Here is a 27,031-nt window from a genome sequence, read left to right as displayed (position 1 = left end):
GCAATGTGACTTCCTGAAGGGGGAAAATCATTTTGTAACATTCAGGCCAATGTGGTGCTCAGAAGAGAAGATGAGAGCGTTGGGGGGGGGGTGTATAGCTTATATATATATATAATGAAATAACTCCCACCCATTCTGGAAACCCTTCTAGGATGGCCAAGAAACCCCTGGGTTTACGAAACCCTGGTTGAGAAAGCCTGGCTTACGCTAAGGCAAAAATAAGGAAAGCCATTTCTGGATTTGTTGTATCTCAGTCTCACACTAGGGGGCGATTGTAGCTAAACTTGTTACCACAGGGATCTGTTTACTGGGTTGCAGGGTAGGTTTTCCAGAGGGCAGTTTAGAACTCGGGATATTGAAAGAAGCACCTGCCCTTCAATATGGAGACAGCTAACTTTTGTTTGTCTGGGAATTTCTGTGTATCTACATGTAGGGTAGCCCACAAGCCTGGAGGAAAACGATCCATCTCTTGATCAAAGGCATAATGTTTGGAAATGGGCAGTTGAAACTTTTCATTGACTGAAAGTAAATAACATCACCTGGTAAATAACATCATTAAGCCTTTCTCAGCTTTTTTTTTTTTACCAATGAGAAACCCCCAAAACATTCTTCAGGCATTGAGAAACCCCAGAAGTGGCACAATTGTGCAGAATATGGTTGGGAAGCATAGCTGTGTACACCAGTGGTCCCCAACCTGCGGGCCGCGGCCCGGTGCCAGGCCGCGAAGGCCATGGCGCTGGGCCGCGGCTCCCTCTCCCCCCCCCGCAGTAAAAAACTTCCCAGGCCGCAAGCTTGCGGCCCGGTAAGCTTCTTACTGCGGGAGGGGCGGGGAGAGGGAATCAGGGCCGGCGGGCGCGGCCCACGGGTGCGGCCCGATGTGTGGGTGCTGGCTGCAGGCGTGGCCGATGCGTGGGCGTGGCCGGCCGCGGGCCGCGCCCTCATGCCCTGCCCGGTCCCCAACCTCAGAAAGGTTGGGGACCACTGGTGTACACCACCCCAGGGCCCCTCCCCCCAGTTTCATAATTGGCCATTTTGAGGAGGGCAGGTTGATATGACCATATATAAAAATCAACTCCCTCCCATTCAGGAAATCCTTCTAGGGCTTCCAAGACACCCCAGGGTTTCACAAAACCCTGTTGAGAAAACCTGCTCTAGAGAGCCAGTTTGGTTAAGAGCTGCAGCCTCTAACCTGGAGAACTGGGTTTGATTCCTGACTTCTCCATGTGCAGCCAGCCGGGTGACCTTGGGCCAGTCACAGCTCTCAGAGAGCTTTCTCAGACCCACCTACCTCACTGGATGTCTGTTGTGAAGAGAGGAACAGCAGGAAATTGTAAACTTGTTTTAGACTCCTTTGAGTAGTAGAAAGTGGGGTACAAAAGAAACAGATCTTCTTCTCTTACAGGAAAAGTATATTTTTCTCTAAGCCCACTGGCAATTCTCCAAGTAGATTCATGTGTATACCCAGTGGAAGACATCAGGGGTCTTCTCCCCTTTTTCTAATAGTATTATGTTAGTTTCTGCTATGCAGCATTATTTAGTTGCTTTTTTCTAAAGGTACTTGATATATCTTGACACTCATTCACCTAGCAGAATGCTAGTCCAGTCCAGTCTGGGGGACTTGCTGGGGGATTTCCCGAAAAGGAATGTTTGTTTTAAGTTTAAGAAAACACACTACAGAGGCAGCATAGTGCAGAGGTCAAAGGGAACTGGGACCTGAACTCAAATCAAATCCCAACTCAAGAGTACTAAGGGAACCATCCTAAACATACTGAGGAAGAAGTCTACTGGAACTTATTGGGACTACTACCATAGAGCAAACATGCTTTAAAAAGCCCAGCCTATCTCACGTTGTTGAGAGGATACAATGGAGAATGGTCTTGGAAGAAATGTAATTGGATGTACAGCTTGGTGTAGTGGTCTAATCTGGTGAGCCAGGTTTAATTCCCTGCTCCTCCTCCATGTGCAACCAGCTGGGTGACCTTGGGCTCGCCACAGCATTGATGAAGCACTTCTTTGGAATAGTAGGAAACCTGAAAGGAAATGGATGGCTATCAATGTGGGAGTCTCTTTGTCCATAAAAAATGTCAGGGCAAGCTTTGGCATTGTGAATTTTGGAAGATACTTTTGTTTGTTTTTACACGTGCTAACTGTCGATTCTGCTTGCTGGGTGTCATTTAACTTGTGACTCTGGTCATTTCACAGCCATATCTACAGGACTGCCTCTTCCCATATGTCCTCCAAGGAGCATTAAGATTGAATAGTGAAAACCTGCCCTGGGTGCCTGGTCCCAAAGAAGTAAAATTGGCCTTGGTCAGGGCCTTTTCAGTCCCGGCCCCCACCTGGAGGACGACATCAGGGGCCTCTGAGCATTCTCTGAACAGCCTGTAAGACAGAGCTGTTTTGCCAGGTCAAGGGTTGAGGGCACGAAATAAGGTCAAATAGATGCTGGTCTCCCTACCTGAAATTCCATCCACCCAAAGGAAAACCTTTAACATTGTTTGCACAATGGGGATACAAATTTAACTGAAGAGTTAGTGGCTTTTAAAAGTTTCTGCAAATCTAAGTTTTATGATTGTCTTATACAAACTTGTATTGACTGTTTTTTTTAACATTAGAGTTTTCTTTATCTTTCTATTCTCATTTTACATTCAATGCACATAAAAGGCATGATTTAAATCCCACATTTATCCAGGTCCGGATCCCCAGTATTGACTGTTTTTGAAGCCTGTCCTTACCCACCTTGAGCCATTCAAGGGAGGGTGGGTTATTATACATACACAATTATAATAGTGATTACTAACGTCCTGTCTTTCAGCCTACTGGAAGTTGGACTTGATGGGCCACTGACCCAACAGCAGGGCTCTTCTGATGTGTCGCCAGTGGTCTTGAGCTGATGTGGGTGTTTTTTGTCGTCCCCCCCCCCTTTTTCTCTATGGAGGATACACTTGGTTGTTGATTTCGTATGGCTTCCGGTTCCCCCCTCCCCGGCTTACATTTGCAACACACGTGGGCGGTCTCCCCGACGTGTAATGGGAGATTCGGGTGTCTACAGACTGCGGTCTGCACTGGAGTCTCGAAGAGCCCTCTAGGAATCCGGCCCCTATTCACAACAGACTCTCGAGAAGCGCTCTTTCCCTTCCGCACGGCCCAAGGCATCTGGCAGCGGGCCCCTCAAGAGCGAAGGGGGCCCTTGGAATGGGCGCGGGCGCGGCATGGAGCGAGGCGGAGGCCACGCCTCTTACTCTGAGGGGCAGAGCCGCTGGGGCCCCGCCCCGGAGCACCTGCCCGCCGCGCCCCCTCCCGGCGGCTCTCCCGCCCCCTCCTCGCGCGCATGTGCTCGCTGGCTCCGTTCCTGTTGCTCGCCGAGCCGGGGCCACTTCCCAGCTGATCGCGGCGGCGACCCGAGTGCGAGAGGCGCTTGTGCGAAGAGCGGAGCGATGCCGGCGGTCGGTGCCTGGGCGCCGCGGGCGGTGCTCTGGTGCGCTCTGCTTTGCGCGCTGGGCACGGCCCCCAGCCAGGCAGGTGGGTGCGGGCGGGCGGGAGAGCGGATCGCGAGGACAGGGGGCGTCTAACGTGGCGGGGGGGGGGGAGCGCTAAGTTCTGCGCCCAGTTTGGGCGTCGGTGTGGTGAGCTGGGCGTCCTGTCGGGGGCTTTCGGAGCAGTGCAGCGGCAGATAAGCAGGAGTCCGACGGGTGGCGGCGTCACAATTTCTGGGCACCTCGAAAGTGCCGCTGGAACAAAACTGGAGCCCCGGCCTGGCGCCCTCAAGACGCCCGCGATGGAGTCCTGGCTGCTCTGGCAGATGCATGAGGTGGTCCTCTGTTGAGAGCCAGATGATGACAATGTCCCTCAAAGCTGGGGAGGCAAAGCTTCTCGAGGGCCCCTTCCTCCTTTCCCTTTTCTGCCTTAAAAAAAAAAGTGGTTAAGGCTCATCCTAACGGCGAATCCACTTAAAATCCTTTAATTGTACCTTTCTGTACTGGGCTGAATTGTGCTTGTTTTCCTGGAGGGAGAGCGGAGAAGCAGCCCCAGGGTTCTAGCTGCCCTCCCTCGGAGCCACTTCCTTGTTGATGGGGATATTCCGACTTGGACTGACCGCAATCCAGGACGGTTCCCCTGGGTGTGTTTTTGTCACCTGTCGCCAGCGCTGTTTGCATTATGTGGGGGCCACTGGAGATGCAGGTCGGTTGGCTAGCGCCTGCTGCTGTAACTGGGCAGTACTGTGCTTTTCAGTGGGGCCGGTTCATCCATTCAGCTGCCCAGGGTCCACAACCAGCCAGACATGAGGGCCGGTGCTCTGTTACCGGTGGGGTGGGTAGATCTGGTGATTGCATGTGGATGGCATTATAGGAAGTGGGTGCAAACCAGAAGATGGCATTATAGCAGTGGGTGCAAACCAGAAGATAAATGTATCTGTATTATTCATTTATACACCACTTTTCTCCCCAGGAGGGTCTCAAAGTAGCTGACAACTCTCCCCCCCCCCCCCATCTTCGTTGTATCCTCACAACAACCTGCCAAGCGCAGTGTGCAGCTGGGTCACCCAGCAAGCAGACTTGGGGCTTGAACCTGGGTTTGCCAAAAAGTAGTTTGACACTCTTAACCCCTACAGGAAGATCTGCTGGGTCGTATGAATAATCTAGTATGTGCTGACCTTTGGAACACAAGAATATTTCAAGTGGGGCAGTTAAAAGATGCACTGAAAGAACTTTAGCAGTAAAACAATCCCAGAGAGGAATGAATCCCAATCTATATTAACAGAGGAAACAGGATTTCACCTGGTTCCTAAAACCTCAGCCTCAGTGCTGGGCAGATGACTGCAGGGGAAGATGCCGCATCTGAGGTGCCCCCCCCCCAGAGAAGGCCTTGACCCAGGGTGGGGGGAAACAGCGCAGGGCCTTGGACACTGCTCTTGAGGGGCAGACAGGTTGATGTAATGTTGTCACTATGGTGTTGTAAACTTGTTGATACAAAGGAGCTCTGGGTTTGGCCTTGGGGTGGATCTCCAGCTCTGTGCTTTGGAGTTGTTTGGAGGTTTAAAAAGGGTAATTGAATTCTTAAGTGGGATTAGAGTTCTTGAACAGGGCAGGGAAGGGGCAATGGTAAATAAACTGCCTCTCCCAGTAACCTGAAGTACTTTAAGCAAAGCACAAGAAGGGCCATAAATGCTCTCAAGTTGTTTTGAAATAGAGCCTGAACAGCCCTCCTAATATGCTTTGGGGCAGATGGGCAACAGTGCCCCAGGACAGGGGCAGGGGGGATCCTGACTCGGATTCCTGCAATTGTTTTGTGGAAGGTGTGTAATTTGCACTTCACTTATGCCCTCAAGTCAAGCTTTCAAAAATGCCAATCTGTAATACCTTTTTATCCCACCTGTCTTCCAAAGATTTAATGAGCAGTATCCATAGTTCTGCTTTCTTCTTTGTTAGCCTCTAACAGCCCTGTGCAGTGGGCTAGACTGAGAGAGAATGTATGGCTGGCCCACTAAGCTTGCATGGCAGACTGGGAATTTGAGCCCAGATCTCACAGAAAATCACCTGACTCTTACCACTACCCTCCACTGCCTCTTTGCAGCATACCATAAGCCATAAAGTGCTTCTCCCTGAGCACATCAAGCTGCCTTGGGGAGTCTGCTGCTGCTGAGTTTTCTGTTCTGAGTGGCAGCGGCTGCCTCCACGTTCCCTACTTCTTGTTCCTTTTAACTGGAGTTGGCGGGGGTTGAACCTGGGATCTCCTGCAATAGAGAGCAGATGATCTACGGCTTTCAACACTCCTGTGAGGTAGGCTGCTATAGGTCCTGTTTTCCCCCCCCCAGGAGATGGAAGACAGTGGCTTGTCCATAGTTGCTCAGTGAGTTTGGAGTGATCTAAGGATTTATAGTTCAGTGCATACTTACTCCCCTGTGAATTCAAGTAAGAGTTTCATTGTAATCCCTGCAAGTTTATTTGGAAGTCATTTCCCCAATTCTAGTGATCTTTCCACTGGATCCTCTAACTTACTAAGCTCATTTACTTGCAGCAGTGTATCATCTCTTATCCATATCCAACCCAGGAATGAAATAGAATAACCAGGCCCGTTTTTAGAGCTCAGGGCCCACAATTATAAGAGAGGTTCTAGAAGAGGCTGAGAGAAGCTTTACTGTCTACAGCAACTTGTTCTGCACAAGTAAGAGTATCAAAGCGACATCCTTTTACCAGGACCATGGGCTTTCAACACAGCTGCTCATTCTGACCCTCTTGATCTCTGTAGGCTGGTATTAAGGGCTAGTGAGTCTTCCAGGAAGAAAACACAACCGTAGAATGTATTGGCTTGAATTTAGAGGGATTCCAATGTACTACCACACTGTCTTGTTGCAAGGACTCATCTGCCTTCTCTGGTTTTGCGACTGTATGAGTGGCTGAAGTAGGAGAGGCCTGCTTGTGCTAACCATGACTCCCAGTAGATGTCTGGCTTCCTTGCCTGCCCTATAAGGCCCAGAAGCCCTGGTGAGAAGAAAAACCTGCCTGAGAATTGTTGGCAGAGTTTGAATATGCAGTGAGGGTACAGCACTGGAGAGCTTAAAGAATAAAGTAGTATTTATTCAGAAGAGAAACAACTATGTATCGAAAGAGATCTATAGTTGCCTGCAGTCATTCTTCTGTTGTTCAGCTGTCTTGATCCAGTCGGGACACTGGGGGAGATAATTTGAAAATCATTAGAAAGTTCTTAACGTCTCTGTACTAAATATACTTCTCCTCTGATGCCCCCTGCAGGACAACCTTTTTATTCTGCTCAATCATGCACCCTGCAGAACTTGCACATTCCAACAGGAATCTCAGTTGCTTGAGGCTGCTTTTGGGTGCTGCTTTGGTGACTCAGGGTCACTGAAGATCTTGGAGGTGTAAGACATGGGGATGGGGTGTAAAAATGATCTGAGGAGGAGGGGGAGCAAGGGATGCTGGCCTCACCTGGGGAAATAGAGCACAGGTATGCATTTATGCCACATTTCAGTGCAGGGCGTGCAAATGCAAGCTTAATGGGTGGGTTCCCTTTCCGGTGACATGAGTTTCAAATGTGAAGCCTGAATGAGCCTTGGGGAACCTTATCTTCTCCCCTTCCATGTGTTCTACAGTGTGCTTGCATCAGCTTGAGTGAGGTGCAGACTGGGTAGGCAATTGGGGGAGGCTTGCATGTCACAGGCGGATGGTGGAGTGTATTTCATCCCCCCCTTGTTGCATATGAACCAGGTCCCATCTGTGGGGCAGCCGAAACAGACTTGTAGGGGGGTGTTGCTTGTTTACCCACCTGTGGTCCGATGCAGTATGCCAGGAATTGGAGGCGTCTGATTTGCAAGCGTCTGTGCTTTTGCTGCGGTAAAAATAACTCGACTCATAAAAATCTGCCGGAAATCTGGAGAACAAAGTACTACTTTTCCATTGGTTACTGTACCAGTCCCTCACAGCTAAGCGTAGAAGTGCTGTAGCCGGGACACTGTCTCCATGGCGATGGGCCCATCAGCTTTTCAACTTTCCACCATGGAGAGGTAATTGGTTAACTTTTATTTTTTTAAGGTTCATTTTAACAGAAGAGACTCCCACGCTAAGTCGGATACTGGCTTTATTGACAGGCAGGCTTAGAATGAGTGGGTGTTGCTGGCTGACAATTGCACTCCCCCTCCCACTCCCAAATTCCTCCTTAGGGCTGCAATCCTGTGCCTGGCTACTCAGGAACAAGTCACAGGGAATTATCTTGGACTTGCTTCTGAATGGGGCGAGTCTACATAGCAGTTTTGGTCCAGTTCCTCCCCAAATAGGAGGAATTTTCCCTGGGGTTTGATCAAAGAAATGCGGTAGACGGGGCATCTACTTGAGAGCTGTAGTGGTTAAGAGAAGGAGAAGAAGAAGAGTTGGTTCTTACATGCTGCTTTTCTCTACCCAAAGGAGGCTCAAAGCGGCTTACCTTCCCTTTCCTCTCCCCACAACAGACACCCTGTGAGGTGGGTGAGGCTGAGAGAGCCCTGATATCACTGCTTGGTCAGAACAACTTTATCAGTGCTGTGGAGAGCTCAAGGTGCATGGGGGGAAGGAGCAGGGAATCAAACCCAGCTCACCAGATTAGAAGTCCGAGCTCCTAACCACTACACCAAGATTGATGGACTCTAATCTGGAGAGCCAGGTTTGATTCCCCACTCCTCCACATGCAGCCAACTGGGTGACCTTAGGCCAGTCACAGTTCTTTTAGAGCTGTTCTTGGCAGGGAAGTTCTTTTAGAGCTCTCTCAGTCCCACATACTTCTCAGGGTATCTGTTGTGGGGGGAAGAGGGCAGAGGTGTTTGTAAACCTCTTTAGAGTCCTTCAGGTAAAGAAAAAGGGTATATTAAAAAAGCTGTTTCTCTAGTGCTTACCCAAAGCTGCTTGGAATGGCAGAACACTCTGGGAGTGCTCTGGGACTAATACAAGTGCTGATGTCTGGTATAAAGAGAATGACTGCATTTTAAATTGATGTTAGGATATTCTTTAGCCTGTGTTTTTTTTTAAGACTAGAAAGCTGCTGGTAGTTTGACGCAAAACGGTCTCTTCCTCATCCAGCGGATGTCCCTAATATGGCTGGGAAGCTAAGAGCAAGGAGTTATGCAGGGCTGATTTAGAATCCAAGAGGGAATTGTTGGTGTGATTCTGTACGACAGCACAACCGAGTTTCTTTTTAGGGCGAGAGCTGTAAGACGCAAACCTGCCTTTTGAAGTCTGGGGGAGATGCTGAGCCCCTGGGGGGCTTGACATTCTCTTGCCCCTGTTTGTAATCCCCTGTTTTGGATAATCCTGATCTGCACTGTAGCGTTTTGTAGGGATTATGAAGAATAAGTAGTGAAGCACCCCTAGGAGAAAACTAGCACACACTGAGTAGATATTGCAGGGTGCCTGAGTCATTTGATATTGAGGTGGGGTGGCACAGGGAGCAGAAATCCTGACCAGCCACTACTTAGTTTTCCTGGGATCTCCCCCTTTCTGGTCTTGAAGGGGAACAGAAGATAGTGATTGGACATGTTTAAAAAACCTGATTTACCCTGCTGGCATTGCCGGAGAAACTGTGCACCTTCTTCTCCTGCTTCCCTGTTCGCTGGCCCACAAGGTATCATTCATTCATTCATTCATTCATTCATTCATTCATTCATTCATTCATTCATTCATTCATTCATTCATTCATTCATTCATTCATTCATTCATTCATTCATTCATTCAGCAGCCCAGCAAGGGATATTTGGAGGAGGTTTGCCTCTTCCTGCCTCTGCGTCATGACCTCTAGTGTTTGGAGGTCTCCCACCGAAATACTAGCTAGGGTCAGCCCTACATAGCTTCTGAGATTTGACAAGGCCAGGGTGCCCAGCAATCCAGCGGTGCTTGAATTTTGCACATCATCTCCCACCCACCCTGCCCAGAGCCCTTTTCCTCTGGAGCCTAGTGTTCTGTACAGTTTCAATAATTTCACCATTCATAGTGAATAGAATTTCAAGTGTCTGCTCAGCTGGGGACATTGACTATGAAGCTATTGATATCCTCTCCCTGTGCCAGAGTTACATATCTCCAGAGTCACTGCGGACAGATTATGAGTTGTTAGTAGCACTAGGATAAACCCTCTGCTTTGGAAACTCACTGGGAGGCCTTGGAGCATAATAATCTCAGCCTAACCTACCACATAGGGTTGTTGTTACAAAGAAGAACTGTTTTTATACCCCACTTTTTAATACCTACGGGAGTCTCAAACTGGCTTACAATCATCTTCCCTTCCTCTCCCCACAACAGACACCCTGTGAAGTAGGTGTGGCTGAGAGACCTCTAAGAGAACTGTGACTGGCCCAAGGTCACCCTCCTGACTGCATGTGGAGGAATGGGGAATCAAACCTCATAATCCAGATTAGAGGCTGCCATACCAAACAGTCTCTCATGTTTCTCAAACCCACGATATAAATATCTAAATACATTTTTAGTCTTCTAAGTAAATGCAGCAGTTATGGGTTAAAGGGACTAGTTTAAAAACTGGTTAATTAACAGGAAACAAAAAGTGAGTCTAAATGGGCAGTTTTCACATTGGAAGTACTATAGGGCTTTGTACTAGGTCTGGTACTTTTTAATTTATTCATTAATGAATTGGAGTTGGGATTAAGCAATGAAGTGGCTAAACTTGTGGATGACACTAGGTTGTTCAAGACAGTGAGAACCAGGGAGGTGCTCCAGAGGGATCTGTTGAGGCTGGCCAAGTGGGTGTGAGTGTGTCAAATGAGGTTCAGCTTGGGCAAGCGGAAAGTAATGCACATCAGAGCCAAATATCCTAACTATAAATATATGTTGATCTGGGGTCTGAACTGGCAGTAGCTAACCAGGAGCAAGTTGTGGTAGATAATTTACTGAAAATGTTGACTCATTGTGTGTCTGGAATACAGAAAGGCAAATGCTGTGCTGGGGATTATTAGGAAAGGGACTGAAAACAAATCAGCCAGTATCATAATGATCCTGTATAAATATATGGTGTTGGGGAATATTGGGGACAGTTCTGGTCACTGTAACTCAAAAAAGATACAGCATTGGAAAAAGAGCTGAAAAGGGCAACTAAACTGACTAAGGGGATGAAACACTTCTGTGAAGAAAGGTTAAAGAGATTAGGCCTCTTTAGTTTGGAAAAATGACATTTGAGGGGTGACACAAAGAGGTTTACAAAATTACGCGTTGGACAGAGCAGGTAGAGAAAGACGTACTTTTCTTTCTCACAATACAAGAACTTGTAGGCATTCAATGAAATTAATGGTTAGGAACTGTAGAACACATGATAGGAAGGACTTCTTCCCCCAAAGAGTAATTAATCTGTGGAATTCAGTGCTGCAAGAATTGGTGGCGACTACAAATATAGACAGAGCCTCTTGTGGCGCAGAGTGGTAAGCGGCAGAAATGCTGTCTCAAGCTGTCTGTCAGTGAGGCTGAGAGTTTGATCCCAGCAGCTGGCTCAAGGTTGACTCAGCCTTCCATCCTTCCGAGGTCGGTAAAATGGGCACCCAGCTTGCTGCTGTGGGAGTAAAACGCTAATGACTCGGGAAGGCACTGGCAAGGCCATCCTGTATTGAGTCTGTCATGAAAACGCTGGAGGGCGTCACCCCAAGGGTAAGACATGACTCGGTGCTTGCACAGGGGATACCTTTACTTAGGAGATTGCCTAATATATGGAGCAGAGGTGGCTATTTGCCACAAGGTATAGATGGAGCAATGTGGCTGGGACAGCAATGCTCTGTATTCTTGGTACTTGGGAGTGAGATTGGCTTCTGCAGTTCTGGCCCCACTGGTGGACCTCCTGATGGCCCCTGGGATTGGGTCATTGTGTGATGCAGAGTGTTTGACTGGATGGGCCATTGGCCTGATACAACATGGGTTCTCTTATGTTCTTATGCAATTTCTGAGCAGACAGCGCAAGAAAGTTGTTATCTGGTTAGAACATCTGATGAACGTGCTTGACTTTAGGAGCACAAGTGTGTGTGTTTATGTCTGAATAAGTCTCGTTACACCAGCCTATGATAAATGTGTTTCCCCCTGCTCTGTGTTTTTGCTTTTCATTTTATGCTTTGAGGAGTATTCCACACAATAGCCAAGCAGCAAAAGCAGGATACATCCACTCCCTTCCAAGATATATTCTTATGGTTTTGGCTGTAGGTTTACTGTGGGAGGCCTCTGCGCAGCAATAGCCTAAATGGCTCTTTACAAACAATCCAAGCTGTGCTGCTTATGCCCCTCAAAGAGCTCTACACTCTGCCACTGCCAACCAGCTAAGGATACCTCGCCCCAAAAAAGCCCGCTTGGCCTCAACTAGGGCCAGAGCCTTCTCTGTCCTGGCCCCCACCTGGCGGAATGAGCTCCTGGAGGACATCAGGGCCCTGACAGATGTAAAGTAGTTCTGCAGGGCCTGCAAAAGGGAGCTCCTCCACCAGGCATTTGGTTGAGGTCGTCCTGAATCGGTAATATCTTCAGGGCCCCTGAACCTCCCTCCCAAAAATCCATACGCCTGAACCATGGAACTGTTCAAACTGTTTGGGTTTAGACCAGTGGTCCTCAACCCCCGTTCCAGAGACCAGTATCGGTCCGTAGATCAGTCGGTACCAGGCCACGGCTCCTCCTCCTCCTCCTCCCCGACTGCTGCCTCGGGGGCTGCCCAGCCACTCTGCCGCTGGCTCACCTTTGGTGCTCTCCATTGGCCGCCCTGGCTGGGGCTCCCCCTCGGCATGGCATTGTGTAGCTGCTGCAGGCAGCGCCCCCAGTGGGTGGCAGGAAGTCAGGGGCACCGGTGGGAAAGCAAGCAGAGCAGGGGCTCAGGCAGCAGCGGCGACATCCTTCGGCAAAAGACCCTCCCCTCTGGGCCTCAGTAAAATTGTCAAGCATTGACCGGTCCTCGGAGATAAAAAGGTTGGGGATCACCGGTTTAGAGTGTTAACTTCAGTTTTGGTTGCTATTGTTACTGTTATTGTTATTGTTATTCTTGTTGCAGTCCATGTATATGTTATGAAGAAACAAAGTTCCATGTTCTGTTTATATTTATGTTCCATGTGAACTGCCCTGAGCTTTAGGGGAGGGCAGTATACTAACTAACTAACTAACTAACTAACTAACTAACTAACTAACTAACTAACTAACTAACTAACTAACTAACTAACTAACTAACTAACTAACTAACTAACTAACTAACCCTTCACTTTTCTTTTGTTAGCACACGAAACCAGAGCTTCCTCATTTACACTCTGTTCTGTTCAGAAATAATTGTTTTTCCCTATCTTTGGGTTTATATGTACAAAACCACAGTGTTCATATTCATCCATGATAGTTTTTAAACAAGTTGAGGCCAGTGAGGACTCCCAGGATGGAAAAATCTACCCCTACACACACACATGGTTCATCGCCCCTTCAATTCTGTTTCCCTGCCTTAACTTTGCTACCACCACCTCTGAGACCAATGTGGTGTTATGGTTAAGAGTGGTGGTCTCTAATCTGGAGAACTGAATTTGATTTCCCACTCCTACACATGCAGCTAGCTGGGTGACCTTGAGCCAGTCACAGTTCTCTCAGAGCTCTCAACCTCACCTACCTCATAGGGGGTCTGTTATGGGAGAGTAAGGAAAAGGTGTTTGTAAGCTGCTTTGGGACTCCTTCAGCTAGTAAAAAGTGGGGTATGAACACCCCCCCCCCCAGCTCTTTTTCTTCTTCTCATTGTGTTGATGGCCAACATGGCTGCCTCAGAACTGTTCAATATTTTGCAATGCAGAATTCTATCAAAATTCCAGGGTTTTCCCCCTTCAGTGTCTGTTGAAACATCACTTACTTGTGTTTCTTGTTTTGAATTTTGGGGGCTGGGATATTTGTCAGAACCTGAAACTGTAGCTGTTGCTAGACTTGTTTGGATTTGTTTTTAATCCACAAGTGTTAGATTTTGGCTTGTCAGATGTAAGGATCCTTTATTTGCAAGCTAAAATCTCCAGCTTATTTTTAGGTATGTGTTAAAAGAGTGAAGTTCAGCCACCTTGCTGTCAAGCTATTTTGTAAGCTGAAAAAGACCTTTTAAGGTTATGATATAATCAAAGCTCAGGCTTGTGGACACTTGGCTGCAAGCAAGACCCATTGAATTCAGAAGAGCTTGTTTGTTCTTAAGTTAAGAAGCATAAGGTCAGGCTGTTCTTCAGTCACCTGTGCAGAAGGGGCAGGTGCTCCTTACAGAGGTCCGAAGGTTGTCTTTTGCAGCATTTTGCATTTTAATTCTTCACAATTATTTCCAACTGCCGCAAATGTGCTCTCAAAACGAAAATATTGCATCCATCCTGACAACCATCCATCAAGACAACTGTAACAGTAGAAAGTTAATTTTTTTTGCCATTGGAGTCTGAGATAGCTGACTTGGAATCTGCACAAACTCTGTTTCGTGGGAATCCTGAATGTAGGAAGTTGGAGTCACAGGTTCTTGATGGGGTTATTCCAAGTGAATAAGAGTAGTAGAGCTGTATGACCTCCTAATAGGGTTGCAGGGGATGGGGGTGGGGAACCAGATCCACGTTGAGAAACCTCTAGAGATGTGAGTATGGAGCCTTGGGAGGACAAGGAACTCAGTGGGGCACAAAGCCATAGAGACCACCCTCTGGAACATCCATTTTATCCAGTGAAACTCTAGTCTGTAGACTGAGATGAGCTGCAATTCCAGGGGATCCCCAGATCACACTTAGAGGCTGGCACCCCCACCTCCAAGACTGACTACCAGGCAGCTTGAATTATTTAATGTAACCTCATATGGCATCTGTAAGAAACTGTCAATCTTGACTTCATTTCTTGTTCTCTGGATGAACTCTTCTGATCAAGGCTGTTTAACCTGCCTTCTCCCAGGAGAATGTTGCCCCATCCTTCCGTATTATCCCTACAATGTCCCCCGGAGACATTGTCCTTCATTCAGCATCTGCAAATCATCTGACAGCACCTGGCCCTAGAGAAGCCTGACTGGCCTCAACCAGGGCCAGGGCTTTTTTGGCCCTTGCTCCAGCCTAGTGGAATGACCTCCCCAAGAACATCAGGACCCTGTTGACAAGTCAGACAGCTCCCCGTGTGATTTTGAGCTGGAAATTGGGACTCTTCTATCACCAATTGTTGGCTGTTTTTTAACTGTTTACATTTTAAATTATTATTCTGCTTACTGACCCTTGTGAACCGCCCCGGGATGGCAGGGGCGATAGGGGCAGGTTATAAATTTAAAAATGAATGAATGAATGAATGAATGAATGAATGAATGAATGAATGAATGAATGAATGAATGAATGAATGAATCCAACTCTTGAGTTTAACTAGATGGGGAGTGACTGGTCCAAGGCACTTCAGAAGCATTACAGCAGAGTGAAGGATATGAACCTTGCATGTCTCTGAATGCTGTAAGCAGAGTGTCAAATGTATTAAATGCCAATTATGTTATTAGCACAAATTAATGTGTTCTTGTTAAATTAGTAATGCTTTTATTCTAATAGTTATGAATACTAATACACTGACTTAATTAGTATTGATAAAACTAGTACCTTTGGGGCATTTTGAAAATGTGTTGTATGTGCAGGCAGGCCTAAATTGTAGGTTTTTCAGATGCAGCCCATAATACGTGAGTTGAGTGTGCACAAGCTCGCTTCATGCCCTCTGCAGATATCTGTGTCCTGACTTCCTTCTGCAACCTTGATCCTTCATGCTGGGGCAGTCTTCATAATTCTGGGGCCTTGATTCAGAATAGGGCCCCTGCATCATTGCTATCCCTCATCGGGGTCTTTTTGCCAGCCTCCCCTGCTTGGCCCATTCAAAGGGCAGCCCTTGCACTGTCAGCAGGAGCCTGTTGGGTTTCTTCTGCCCCTAAGGAGGGTGAGACCATGGACACTGGGGGGGTGGGGACAGAACAGGATAATGGTCCTTGTTGCCCATCGGTTACGACACTCCTGTTCTCCATGAAGAAGGACTCTAGTGTTCCATTGGGCAGCGTGAGTGTTGCTTCCCTTTATTCTTCCGTGCCAGCTGACAACGCATATGGATGTTAAAATTATTTCACAGGGACCTTGTTTTGGAGGAGGGTGGAGCAGTATGGGGCAGTTGCTCCAGGTTGCTCTTATGCACTGGGAGCCACAGCAGTACTGATGGAATTCAATAAATGATGCTGTTATAAACAGAACCTTCCCCTCTACAGAAGAGGAATCTGACAGAGGTTTAATTTTGATACTTGGATTTGCTGCAAGAAATGTTAGAAAAGGAAGCTCCCGTATCCTGTGTGCGGGCGCGTATATGCGGAGTGCATGTATAGCTTGCCATTGTTGGAATACACAAGGTGCGTAATGTGCATGATTCAACAACTTCTGCAGAATATCCTACAGGTGGCATCAGAAGAGATGTATATTTAGCATAGTTAGACTGGGAACTTCCTGATATTTTCAAATAATCACCTCTGGTGTCCTTGGGGTTGCCAGGTCTGTGGGTATAGTGGCAGGGGATTGTGGGGGGGGGACTTTCCACTAGAGCGCGCTCTCTTGCTCTCACTCACTCACACACACACACAGTTAGATAAAAAGTGGATGTTTTTTGGGGGGTGGGTGGGATATCCACCAGTTTCATAAAGCCTGGAACTGGGGATTTCCAGGTCCTAGCTGGGGATGGCAACCCAAAGGGTCCTGGCTGGCTCAGTCAGAGACTTCCTGCTCCTTTGAGCGTACTTCCTCCCTGCTTGCCTCCACACCAGGCAGAATGAATATAGAACATAACAGTTAGGTCTCTCTCTCTTTCTCCATTTTTTGTACGGTTTGTTTCTCTTATAAATCAAACCATTTTATATTCTTTATAAGACGAGAAGCCTGGTGCTGTGATCTCTCTCTCATATTTAAACTCTGCCAACAGTCATTACATGTAAAGCATGTCCCATTAACATTGTACTTGGCTGAAATTGACTGTATTTTGTAAGTCAGTCTGATGATAACTTTCTGTCATTCGGTTTAAGATATACAATCTTCATATTATGTTCTGATAACACGTTTTTGCAAATAAACTCATGGCTGATCTTTTTCTCAAACAAAGAAAAAAAGATATTGGTGTAACAAGCAGAAGAGGGGGCCTCATTAGCCCCCTGTGCCTCTCAGTGTCTTAAAAACACCTCATCCAGACGGCATGTATACCTACTGTTTTCATAACCCTTCAAAGTTTTTGCTTTGGGTGCACTAAAGGAACTTGAGTCTTATTCAAATGAATTTAGATCCTTACTTTTAGCAGATCCTGGCCTATAGACAGTCAAACCCTTTAACTGGCTATTTTTTACTGGTCATATTTTCACTGATTTTTATTTGGTCTTATTGATTATTGATATCATTTTTATGATTTGTATGGTTTTAATTGTGAGTCTTCTCTAGGAGGGCTGACGAGGTGGCATATGTATTTTCTGAAATGAATTCATCCATTTCTGTATGGAAATTATTGTGGCCAGTCTCACCCCAAGAGTGTGGGATTTTACTTGGCGGGGAGGGAGGTTCCTGTGAGGCTCCCTCCTACCTCCTGCTTTGCTGGTGTTCTGCGATTTCTAGTTAAAAGCATAATTGTTGGGGGGGGGCACGGGGGTGAAAGAATTCTCTTGGCAGATTTAATAAAACAAAGCTGAGGATTTGCTATTAATAAGCAGTGACTCATTTTTTTAAAAAATATGGAGAGTCAGCAAATGGATGGGGGGGCTGTCATACAGACAATTCCACATCTAGACATGCATGCCTGGATGCATGGCAGGAATGCCGGGAAGGCCAATGTGCTCATTCTGGGTGTCTCTCCCCCGCCCCCTCCACTGCCATGAGTGTAAAGTTTTAATGAGCCTGCTCATACCAGTGAGGCTGGAATACTAAGCTGTGTTATTTGGTTTGTAAATTCTTTGTGATTTGGAAATGGCCTTGAATTGGACACCTTCCAACAGAGAGCCAACATAGTGTAGCGGTTAAAGAATGACAGAGTCTAATCTGGAGAACTCGATTTGATTCCCTGCTCCTCCACATGCAGCCAGTGGGGTGACCTTGAGCAGTTACAGTTTTTGCAGGGCTGTTCTCACAGAGCAGTTCTCTTAGAGCTCCCTCAGTTCCACCTACCTCATAGGGTGTCTGTTGTAGGGATAAGAAGGGAATGGTGTTTGTAAGCTGCCTTGGGACTCCTTCAGGTAGCGAAAAGAGAGGTATAAAAAGCCCAGTTGTTCTTCTTTTACTATCAGCTTTTTAAAGCAGGCAGGTTTGCACTGGCCTTAAGCTCCCCCTGGGTGCTCCTTCTCTCCTCTCCACAAAAGGGCCTGGGGCAGTGGAGTCTATAAAAAACTGACATTTAGGGTTGAGCTGCATGTTACTACATATGTGAGTTTGCCACAGGGACGCACCGTAGGCGTCCTGTTTTGGGCCCCACTGCTTAATAGGGCATGTGGGTGGGAGAAATAGACAGTGCAAAACCAGAAATGACATCAACACTACACTCTAGGGTTCACCCAAAATGTTATGATTTCATTAACTGCTTGTCTCTGCCCAAGATTTCCCCCACCTGGAAACATAAATCCCAAGCTGTCTTGTAATTGTGAGATTTCAGTGTGAACTCCATTTAAAAGTGCCATGGAGGGCATTTGGATTGGGAGGAGGGGCATGAGGTAGAAGGCCACCCTTCACCACAGTCCCAATCCAAATTGGGCCCCATGGCAATTTTAAATGACCCCAGTCTGGCTGCAAGTCCCTGTGGCAGACTCATGTCCTTGGTTATCTGAGCATTGGCTGCCTCTTCATACTGTAGCTTTTGTGATGAAAACCAGACCACTAAGCCCTTGGGCTTCTTTCCCTAACGCATCACACTGAGACTGAAGAATTCTTGTTTGTAAACTAACTGCAGTTTGTTGTGATGATGGATTGGAGGGAGTGTTTGAACAAGCAGCTTGTTCCTTGCTTAAAAACCAGGATCCCACACACTGCATCTTCAGTCTGGTTTGTAAGCAAGGCGCAATCTGGACCTTTTTTAAGCACCCAGTTTGGATACCATGACAAACGACCTAGTGTAAAACTACCCACAGTCAGGAGTGGTTTGAGGATTCGTGGGGCCAGATTGTGAGGCCCTAGCAGAGTACAGTTGTGTCAGGAGCAGCCCGACTGGGGTGCACAGTAGAAAGGGGTGTTCCTCTAAGTGTCCTTAAAGAGGGAATAGGGGGAGGAGAGAGGCTGTATGGGGGGGGGAGGCACAGCATGGGGCCCCTGCCCTCCGTGTCGACACGGCATGCAAGATGAGGGGCCGTATGAGTGAAAGACTGAAATCTGTTGATTTGCCAAATGAATAAGAGAGTGTTGGGTTGTATGAATGTAGTTTTCTGTTTGTGGCAACAGTATAACACAGTGAACTCCTGGTAGAATTCTTTTCAAGGACATTTCTTTAACTTTCAAAGAGAACTTAATTTTAAGTGGCCTGTTCAGGCAACTTTCTCCATTCAGGTTTACCTTGGGAATGAAATGGATGACTGCAGAAGTTGGGTGTTGTGTCGCTGTTCTGAAACTTTAGCGCATACTTGGCCTCATTACAGTAAGACCATTATGGGCTGCCACTTTAAAAGCAAGCGCAAGGGGGGAAATGTTTTATTTGTACATGGCCTTGGATCTCTGAGGGTAGCTGATTGTGTAGGGCTGTTGCTTAAAAGGTGCTCCTGACACGCAGTGCAATCCTAAACAGAGTCATCCCTTTCTAAGCCTGTTGTAGTTAATAGACTTAGAGTGGTATAAGTCTGCTTAGGGTGGCTACTCATAGAAATGGAGACCAGCGACACACAAAATCTGAACTTCTGGTGTGTTCCGGAAAACCAGCCTTAGCTGCTTCTGAGCGTACGTGTGTGCACACACTGAACTCCCTTGTGTAATAAACTAGAGCACTGATGGCGAACCTTTTAGAGACCGAGTGCCCAAACTGCAACCCCAAACCCACTTATTTATCGCAAAGTGCCAATACGGCAATATAATCTGAATACTGTTTTAGCTTAGAAAAAACAACTCACGCATTAATACCTTTTGTCTTAAAAGAAAAGCACAATAACAGAGCACTTTGATGTTGGGATGTTGATTTTTAGGTCCCCCCCGCCGCCCGCCCCTTTCCCTTCCCTTCTTCACCTTTGCTCTGTCGAGGGGAGGCGGTGAGGCTGGGCATGTGGGCAGGCAGTAGTGTGCAGTGTCTCCAGTGGGCTCTGCTTTCCCTGGGCTCCGTTCGGTTCGGCGTAGCCTTCCTGCTTCCACGACGCTTGCAGATGCCAGCCCAGCTGAGCAACCAGAGCCAGCCAGTTGCTTCCCAGGCTAGGGAACACATGGGCAGAGTCCTCCCCATCCTCTGTGCTCCAGGAAGCCAGACCTCGAGCGGGCTGAATCGCAAACTCTGTGCTGGGACAATGGCGTGCGTGGCCACAGAGAGGGCTCTGAGGGCTGCCTCTGGCATACATGCCATGGGTTCGCCACCACGGAACGGAGTGATAACCATTTCAGTGACATAGAGAAAGTTCTGTGGAGGGGCGGGAGGGAGCCAATTCAGTCCTCCTGCCCCCATTTCTAGAAAACAGAGACGGTGTTATGCAGGTCGGAGTGTGAGGGGCTTACTTTCTGCCGTTGCATAGGACCCCACTTTGATAAATTCTGGATCACTTGTAACATTCCAGGATGTGGCCAGAGGGTCCTTCCTACAACCTTGCTGAGTATAAGGAGCTCTGTCTTCTTGCTGTTCAAAGCTCCTCCCCCATTATATTCATGTAGGTAGCAATGCTAGATTAGTACTAGCTCACCGTCTGTGAAGTGATTCCCCCTGACCTTAGTGTCTGCGTTGTGTCCTATAGTCTTTTGCCTGGAGCTTGCTATGTTGCCTAGGCAGGCTCCAGAATGAGCTGCCTGAGTCTGTTGCTGATACCTCTGTGGGAGTGGGCATCATTTCCAGCCTAGCAGTGTAGACCATCCCTTGCCCGTTTGGTAGACAGTCCGTCCATGATTGCCTTAGTCATCCTGTCTAAGATCTAAACTTCCAGCTAGCAGGCACCAGGTTTTCCTTCCCTTGAATGACTTACCATTTATAGAACCATTCCAAGACCTAGGAAGTAGACAGGAGCTGTGAGTTCTCTGTTGAAACAAGTTTCTCAGGCATGTGGTTTTGGATTGAGACCACAGAATGGAGGCTTTAGTGTTTCAAGCCCCTGCCAGTTTGCTGATATGAAATAGCCCAGGAGACCCACTGTTTGCCACGTTGAGTAGATTTTAATATACTGATGGCCAATCCTAAACTTGCCCAAGAATAGCAAGGCTTCAGGGCTGTTTCAGGTTGGAGCAGTGGCATATTTGAGGGAGGTTTTACGTCCTCTGTTCCTGTCTGCCACAGCCTCCATATGAACCCCCCTCCCCAGGAATCTTAACCTTCAGCAGGGAGCTCCTGTCTTGTCTGTTTGACAGGTCCAAGAGCAGTTGGGCCTCAAGCCTCCTGAGGGCTTCAGGAATGCTTCTGGTGCTTCAGGTGGGCCCCTTCGTTAAGAAGGAGTAGGGGGAGGAGTAGGGGGAGAATGTGGGCCATACACTAGAGCCGTCAACCCCAGATGGGAATCTCCTGGAATTACAACCGTTCTCCAGTCTGCTCCCCTGGAGAAAACGGCTGCTTTGGAAGAGGTGAGCTTTATGGCATATTATCTGGCTGAGGCCCCTTCCCAAATTCTGCCCTCCACCTCAAAATCTCCAGGGATGTCTCAACCTGGAGCTGGGAAGCCCATGCCTCTTTCAGAGGTGAGAAGGGCCCTGGGCTAGCATACGACAGAAGTGTTTGTTTAAAAACAGGATGAAGAAGGAATGATTTTGAAAGGAATAATTTAATACCTTGTTTTATTAATTGGGAAGGGGGAATGGAGGAGGCTGGCATGAATGAAACATGGGCATGTGGTGTTTTCGTTCTTCTGGTGCCTCAAACTCCCGGGCAGCTGCCTTGTTGAGCACAAAATTCTGTGATGGGCAAATGCAATCCAACATGTATTAAACGTATAAATGTTGAACAAGCGCCACAGCCTTATCTGGGATGCAGCATGTGTGGACTCCTGGCAGTGCTAACATTTTTGCAGTTCAGCACAGTATGGGAAGGAGTGAGTTTGGCGTGAGTTTATCCTGCACGCAAAGAATATTCGTTAAGCTTCTTTGGGCATCCAAGTCCCGCACTCTTTGAGCTGTTGTGGTACTATTTCAACAGAATTGCCTGTTTCTTTCGTTCTTAAAATATTTAGACTCTGCCCCTCATCTTGGCTCAAAGCAGTTTTCAAGCAATAATTTAAACATGATAACTCAATAGTGCTTAAAGTCAGAATTTGCTGCGCCAAGATTCCTCTGCAGATTGGTTGGATTTTTTTTTCATGGAAGCCCTTTGGGTCTAAATGAAGTAGAATGACAAGGCTATTGGAAAGTAGCTGTGAATCCTGGTGTAGTTTTTATTTACTGTCTTTATAGTATTAATGTTCTGCTTCTCTCCCCCACCCAAAATGCAAATGCAGGATTTATATCTGATGCCTTGGAAACTCTCTTTTTTCCCTCCCACAGGAGAATGCAAAGAGCTAGAGTCCTGTGAGAAATGCATCGAAGGAGAAGCATCCCTGAACATTACTGACTGTGTGTGGATGTTCTGCAAAGAATCCAAGAAGGAAGGTGAGCAAGGGAGACCTCCCATTTGCCCGCCTTGCAAAGCGCCTGATGTTCAAGCAAAATGAGCACATGTTTGTCTGTTCCCCTTTCTCATTGCAAACACAGTCTCTGGGTCCTTGCAAAATATCAAAAGGAGCCTTGTGACATTTTCAGATACTAACAAAATTTATTCCAGTCAAGACTTCTGTGAGTCAAGAGTCAGATTAATATTCTTGGAGAAGCAGCAGCAGTGTGTGAAACAAGCATTTGCAAGCCCTGCATGTTCCTTCAGGATGGCTCTCAGGAGGTCAGTTATCCCAAGTTTCCAGCCAGCAGCAACACTTCCTGGAGTGCCAAAAAACAAACTGGGTAACTCCCTCCACCTAAAAGGTTGGCGTCACAAGCATACACTTAAAGAAAGGTTAAACAAAATGTGCATTTAGGCCATAGAGGTCATGCACTACACAGTACACATTACATACAATATGGTACACTCTTACACTTTGCAACTCATTTTGCGTACAATGCAGTATACTGTTAGTAGCGCTAACTGAAATCAATAAACCAATAAAATCGGACCAGACATATTTCAGCCATAAAGGCCTTCTTCAGTGGTCCCAATTTAATACCACATACTATATGAAGGAATCCGTATCAAGGGTTAATGATGTAATGTATTGTAGGGAGGCCTAAAACCAATAATGAATCAAATTAATTTTGTTGATAATTTTAAAAATTAAAATGAATCACTAATGAAAACAAGTGTTGCCTCTGGTTCCTGATCTCTATAGCCACAACAAAGGGAATGAGAGATGGTAACCATACTGTAAACAATTAAATTAAAAATACTATGAATCACTTCTGTGATAAGGATATTAATGGTTAACTAATTAAAAAATCCAATGAGTATTATCCGATGGTGTTCATAGGTGGCAAAATGCATCTAGTCTGATTTTGTTGCTTTATTGGTTCCAGCTAGTACTACTAATTAGAGTATACTGTGTTGTATGCAATAAGTACTGCAATGCAGTAAGTACTAAGAGTGTTCCACAGTGTATGTAATGTTTACTGCGCCGTGTGTGACCTCTGTGGCCTCAAGGTGTATTTTATTTTAATGAACTTTTAAAGGGCACCGTAATATTAAATATATATATATATATATATATTGTTTAAGCTTTTTGCGTATGCTTGTAATCTCAGCCTTTTAGGTAGCCAAACCAGTTTGGGGTTTGGGTTTTTGTCCCTTCTTTTGTATTGTTTTAACTCCCCCGCTACGAGTGAGTTGGAGAGTATCTCCTGCTACATGGACTTGCATGTCTAGTTCTCTGTGCCTTCATTGCTGCTTAGAGATCCTGCCTCCCACTGCACTCCTACAGGCTGTCATGAGGATGGTCTGCCACAATTCTGCCGTTGTGAATTCTTGCACGCTTGAGAATCATGAGCTTCCCAGCTGCCTCTCCCTGCTTTCACACCTTAGATCAGGGGTAGTCAACCTGTGGTCCTCCTGATGTCCATGGACTACAATTCCCATGAGCCCCTGCCAGCGTTTGCTGGCAGGGGCTCATGGGAATTGTAGTCCATGGACATCTGGAGGACCACAGGTCGACTACCCCTGCCTTAGATAGCAAGGCCAAATAGGCTTGGTGAATTCACAGAGATCAGGAGCCGAGCATTCAAAACAGAAGAAAGTTTAACAAATAAATAAATACAAATAATAATGTGGAGTTTTCAAGCATTTGGGTTGAGCAAGAATACAAAGTAAAGGTGAAAACAGGCAGTCTCCTTTTCCTGTGTTCGGTATTTGTTATAAATTATTATGTTTGATTAGGGGCCAACCCCGTTGCACTCGGGAATACAGCGGGTGCTTGATTAAATGAGTGGGGTGGAAGAACTCTGAGGGTGGCCACCCCCTCCCCCCAGGACCTGGAAAGTCTGCAGGGAGCTGTAGGGAACTCACTGGCAGGGGCAACTCTCACGCGGTAGGCATCTGCAGTCTCCAAGCCTCAGAGGGAAGTGGTAGGAGGAGGGGGTGGATAAGTGGGGGACGGAAGGCGATTGGCTGGCCACTGGACAGACTGGCAAGCCGGTTGGAGGCAGAGGCTCTCAGGTGTGGAACAGCTGCCCTGAGTGGGTGTTAAGTGCTGAGTGGCACTTGAGACATGAGACACCATCCTCCTGCAACTACTTACCGGAAATATTAAGTGGAACAGATTAGGACAATGTAAGTTGCAGTAGTTTACAATTCAGCATTTCCTTAGTTCTCTGAGTTGGACCCTCTCCTCATTGTCCCTTGCCATGTGGACCTGCATATCTCCAACTGATTTGCCCTGTTTGCTCTTGCTGCCAAGATTAGGTCAAGCTATGTAGACAAATTGTGTTCTAATAATGCTGTATTTATTAGCCAATTTTAGTCCCTCGATTTTAGAATTTACCTTTTGTTTTTGTGTACTCTGTACATGTGACTGTTTTGTGGTGGCCTGTGGCTAACACAATAAAATCTTTCTTACTATGTTTGCTTTTCAAAATTCCAAGGCAGCTGGAGATCTCAGCCATTCTGATGGCCGTCATTATATTAATGAATCACCACTTTTAAAAATATCACCCAGAGAGATCTAAAATAAGGCACATGTAGGTTTCTTGGAAACTGCTTGTAGTAGATGCATCCCTTGTTTGTCTCTGCCTAGTTGAAGAATTCATTATTTGTTCTCACCTGCTGTTGTGAAGATGTTTTCAATCAAGTTCTCTTGACTACAGACTACTGACTTCTTCCTTTTCTCCCTTGGGGCAAGATGCTTTTTCAAGTAGCCTTGTATTAGCAGAAGGAGAGGTTATCTGGAATCACTGGGAGCTGGATGGTTGTGTTTGGCCCAGATCTCCACATCGTCCCTGGAGAGGAAGCCCAGGTTCAAATTTAGGCTCAGCTGTGAAGATCAGATGATTTCTGCACTAGAGATAGCCCTCACAAATATACTATGCTGTGGTTTCTGCACTAAATCCTGCCTAGCAGTAGACCAGCAATAGACCTGAATTTTGTGATCTCTTACCCTGTGGTTTTCAAAACCTCTATTTCTACAATTTTATTTTTATGTCAGGTTCCAAATCAGGGTTTTCTAGTGCAGAATTTCTTGAAATCAACCCCCTCCCCGTCATGCCGCCATTTTGGGCATCCCCCCCCCCGCCTGCTAGGAGGCATTTGCCATTATTAAAAAATAAGGCCATTGCATGTAACACTGCCAACAAGAAGACTTCTAGCAGGCACTGTCAAGAAAGGACAAAAGGATTCAATTTAATTTTTACTTCAATTATTAATTAAAGTTCTGCGTAGGATCTGGAGCAAAGAGGTGAAGCAGAGCAGAAGCAAAGCACTTCTCTGCCATTTTCTGCACTCTCTAACACATTGGTACATCATTTTCCGCCTTTGTTGATTCGCATTTCAAAGTGCTCCCTGCCTCCTTCACTCACATAATGTGAAGAATTGCTCCCCTTTTGATTTTTTTTTTCATTTCAGTTAATTGGAATAATCAAAATCTCTTCCCCCTTTCCTTTTTTGTGCGCAGTACCAAGTGCAAGACAGAACTTTGTTCCAGGTGGCAATTGGAGGGCGAGAGGGAAGCGGAGGTGGGGCAGAAGACAGCCCTGGCATCTTTATCAGGAGCATGCTCTCTCCAATGCCCTTGGAACACGCCGTGGCAGAGGGATCCCCGGGAGGAATTTCAATGAAGGAAGGGATGGGGGGGGGGAGGAAGGGCAACCCAGGCTTTATTATGATTTAACTTTATAATAATGCATTAACATTAATGCGCATGCACAAAAGGAAAAAAATTAAATGGTGAAGAGCATGACAAAGAGCCTCCAGTGTGAAGCAAATGTGGGAATCATGCTGTGGGTTGCATCCTTAGAAAAAAAGCCCTACTTCTGATTAGACTTGAGCAGATTAGAAGGATCCCTTGGGAAATCACCGTGCAGTTAAAAAGAAGTATGTCCGTACTGTAGAAATGATCTCAGGAGGCTGTGTGTGCCTGAGATGTTTGGAGAAAGGGTAGCATTTAAAAAAAATCAAAAGTCAATTGATGACTGCCCCTTGACATTATTTGTGCAAATGGCCTTGAAGAGGGTTTTAATTCCACAGGTTGAGTTTTTGAGCTCATAGAGAGAAATGTTCATCCTCTGCATTATTATAATACTAGAAACTAAGCCCGCTGTGCTTTAAAGACAGCGGGCGCTAGAGGTCTGAAAGAGTTTTGCAGGGTGGGTGCACGACTTGGCGGCGGTGAGGCGGGGCACCCGAGGGCGGGGATGGCGCGGCCTGTGTGGCTGTGTCGTCGTCTGGGCCCTCCATGTGTGGACCGGGCGCGGCATGTACCGTAGAATGGGAGGCTGGAGATGGCGGGCGGCACGCTCAGCGGCGTTAGACAGCAGAGGAGGTAGTGTAGCTGGGGCCGGGGCCTGCGTCACCGTTGCTGCCGCCGCAGCGTCTTCTGGGAGTCTTTGGTGCGGGGGCCGTTGGGTTGGGTGTGGCTTGAGGGGTTTCCAGCTCCGTTGCTGGGGCGGTAGCGTGCGGCAGGCGCTGTCTGTTGGTCGGGGCTGTGGTGAGGAGCGGTCTCCGTAGGTAGGGAGGGCGGAGTTGTTGGCAGCGGTGTGGCGGCTGACGGCGTGGGCGGAGGCGCGGGGGAAGGGAGCAGTGGCAGGGCTGGAGGCTTGGCCGCGGGTTCTCTGTTGCGACGGTGGGAAGGCGGCTTGTTCGTGGCTGGGTCCGGCTCTGTGTCATCGCCACGCGGGCCGTGGGCAACCTTCCGGGGCTAGGCAGGGAATGGCAGGCGGCCGCAAGCGGCCGATGTGGGGGGGCGGATCGGGAGG

At 47.2% G+C, this 27,031-nt stretch overlaps 1 protein-coding gene across 4 annotated transcripts in view; it reads left to right on the top strand.

Moving 5' to 3' along the window:
- The first annotated feature begins 3,177 nt into the window (after positions 1-3,177).
- The window catches only part of CD164L2 (CD164 molecule like 2), a 43,653-nt gene continuing 19,799 nt past the window's right edge, over positions 3,178-27,031 (top strand). For 3 of the 4 annotated variants that reach the window (XM_077337753.1, XM_077337751.1, XM_077337750.1), the window contains exons 1-2: positions 3,198-3,522; positions 22,094-22,198. In XM_077337753.1, the coding sequence (XP_077193868.1) occupies positions 3,213-3,522; positions 22,094-22,198 (415 nt within the window). In that variant the 5' untranslated portion in view covers positions 3,198-3,212. Of the gene's footprint in view, positions 3,523-22,093; positions 22,199-27,031 lie in introns of all 4 variants that reach the window. The other variant, XM_077337752.1, reaches the window with a different exon arrangement.

Source organism: Paroedura picta, chromosome 5 (genome assembly GCF_049243985.1).
Source record: "Paroedura picta isolate Pp20150507F chromosome 5, Ppicta_v3.0, whole genome shotgun sequence".
NCBI classification, from domain to species: Eukaryota; Metazoa; Chordata; class Lepidosauria; order Squamata; family Gekkonidae; genus Paroedura; species Paroedura picta.
This window is presented reverse-complemented; position numbering and strand designations above follow the sequence as displayed.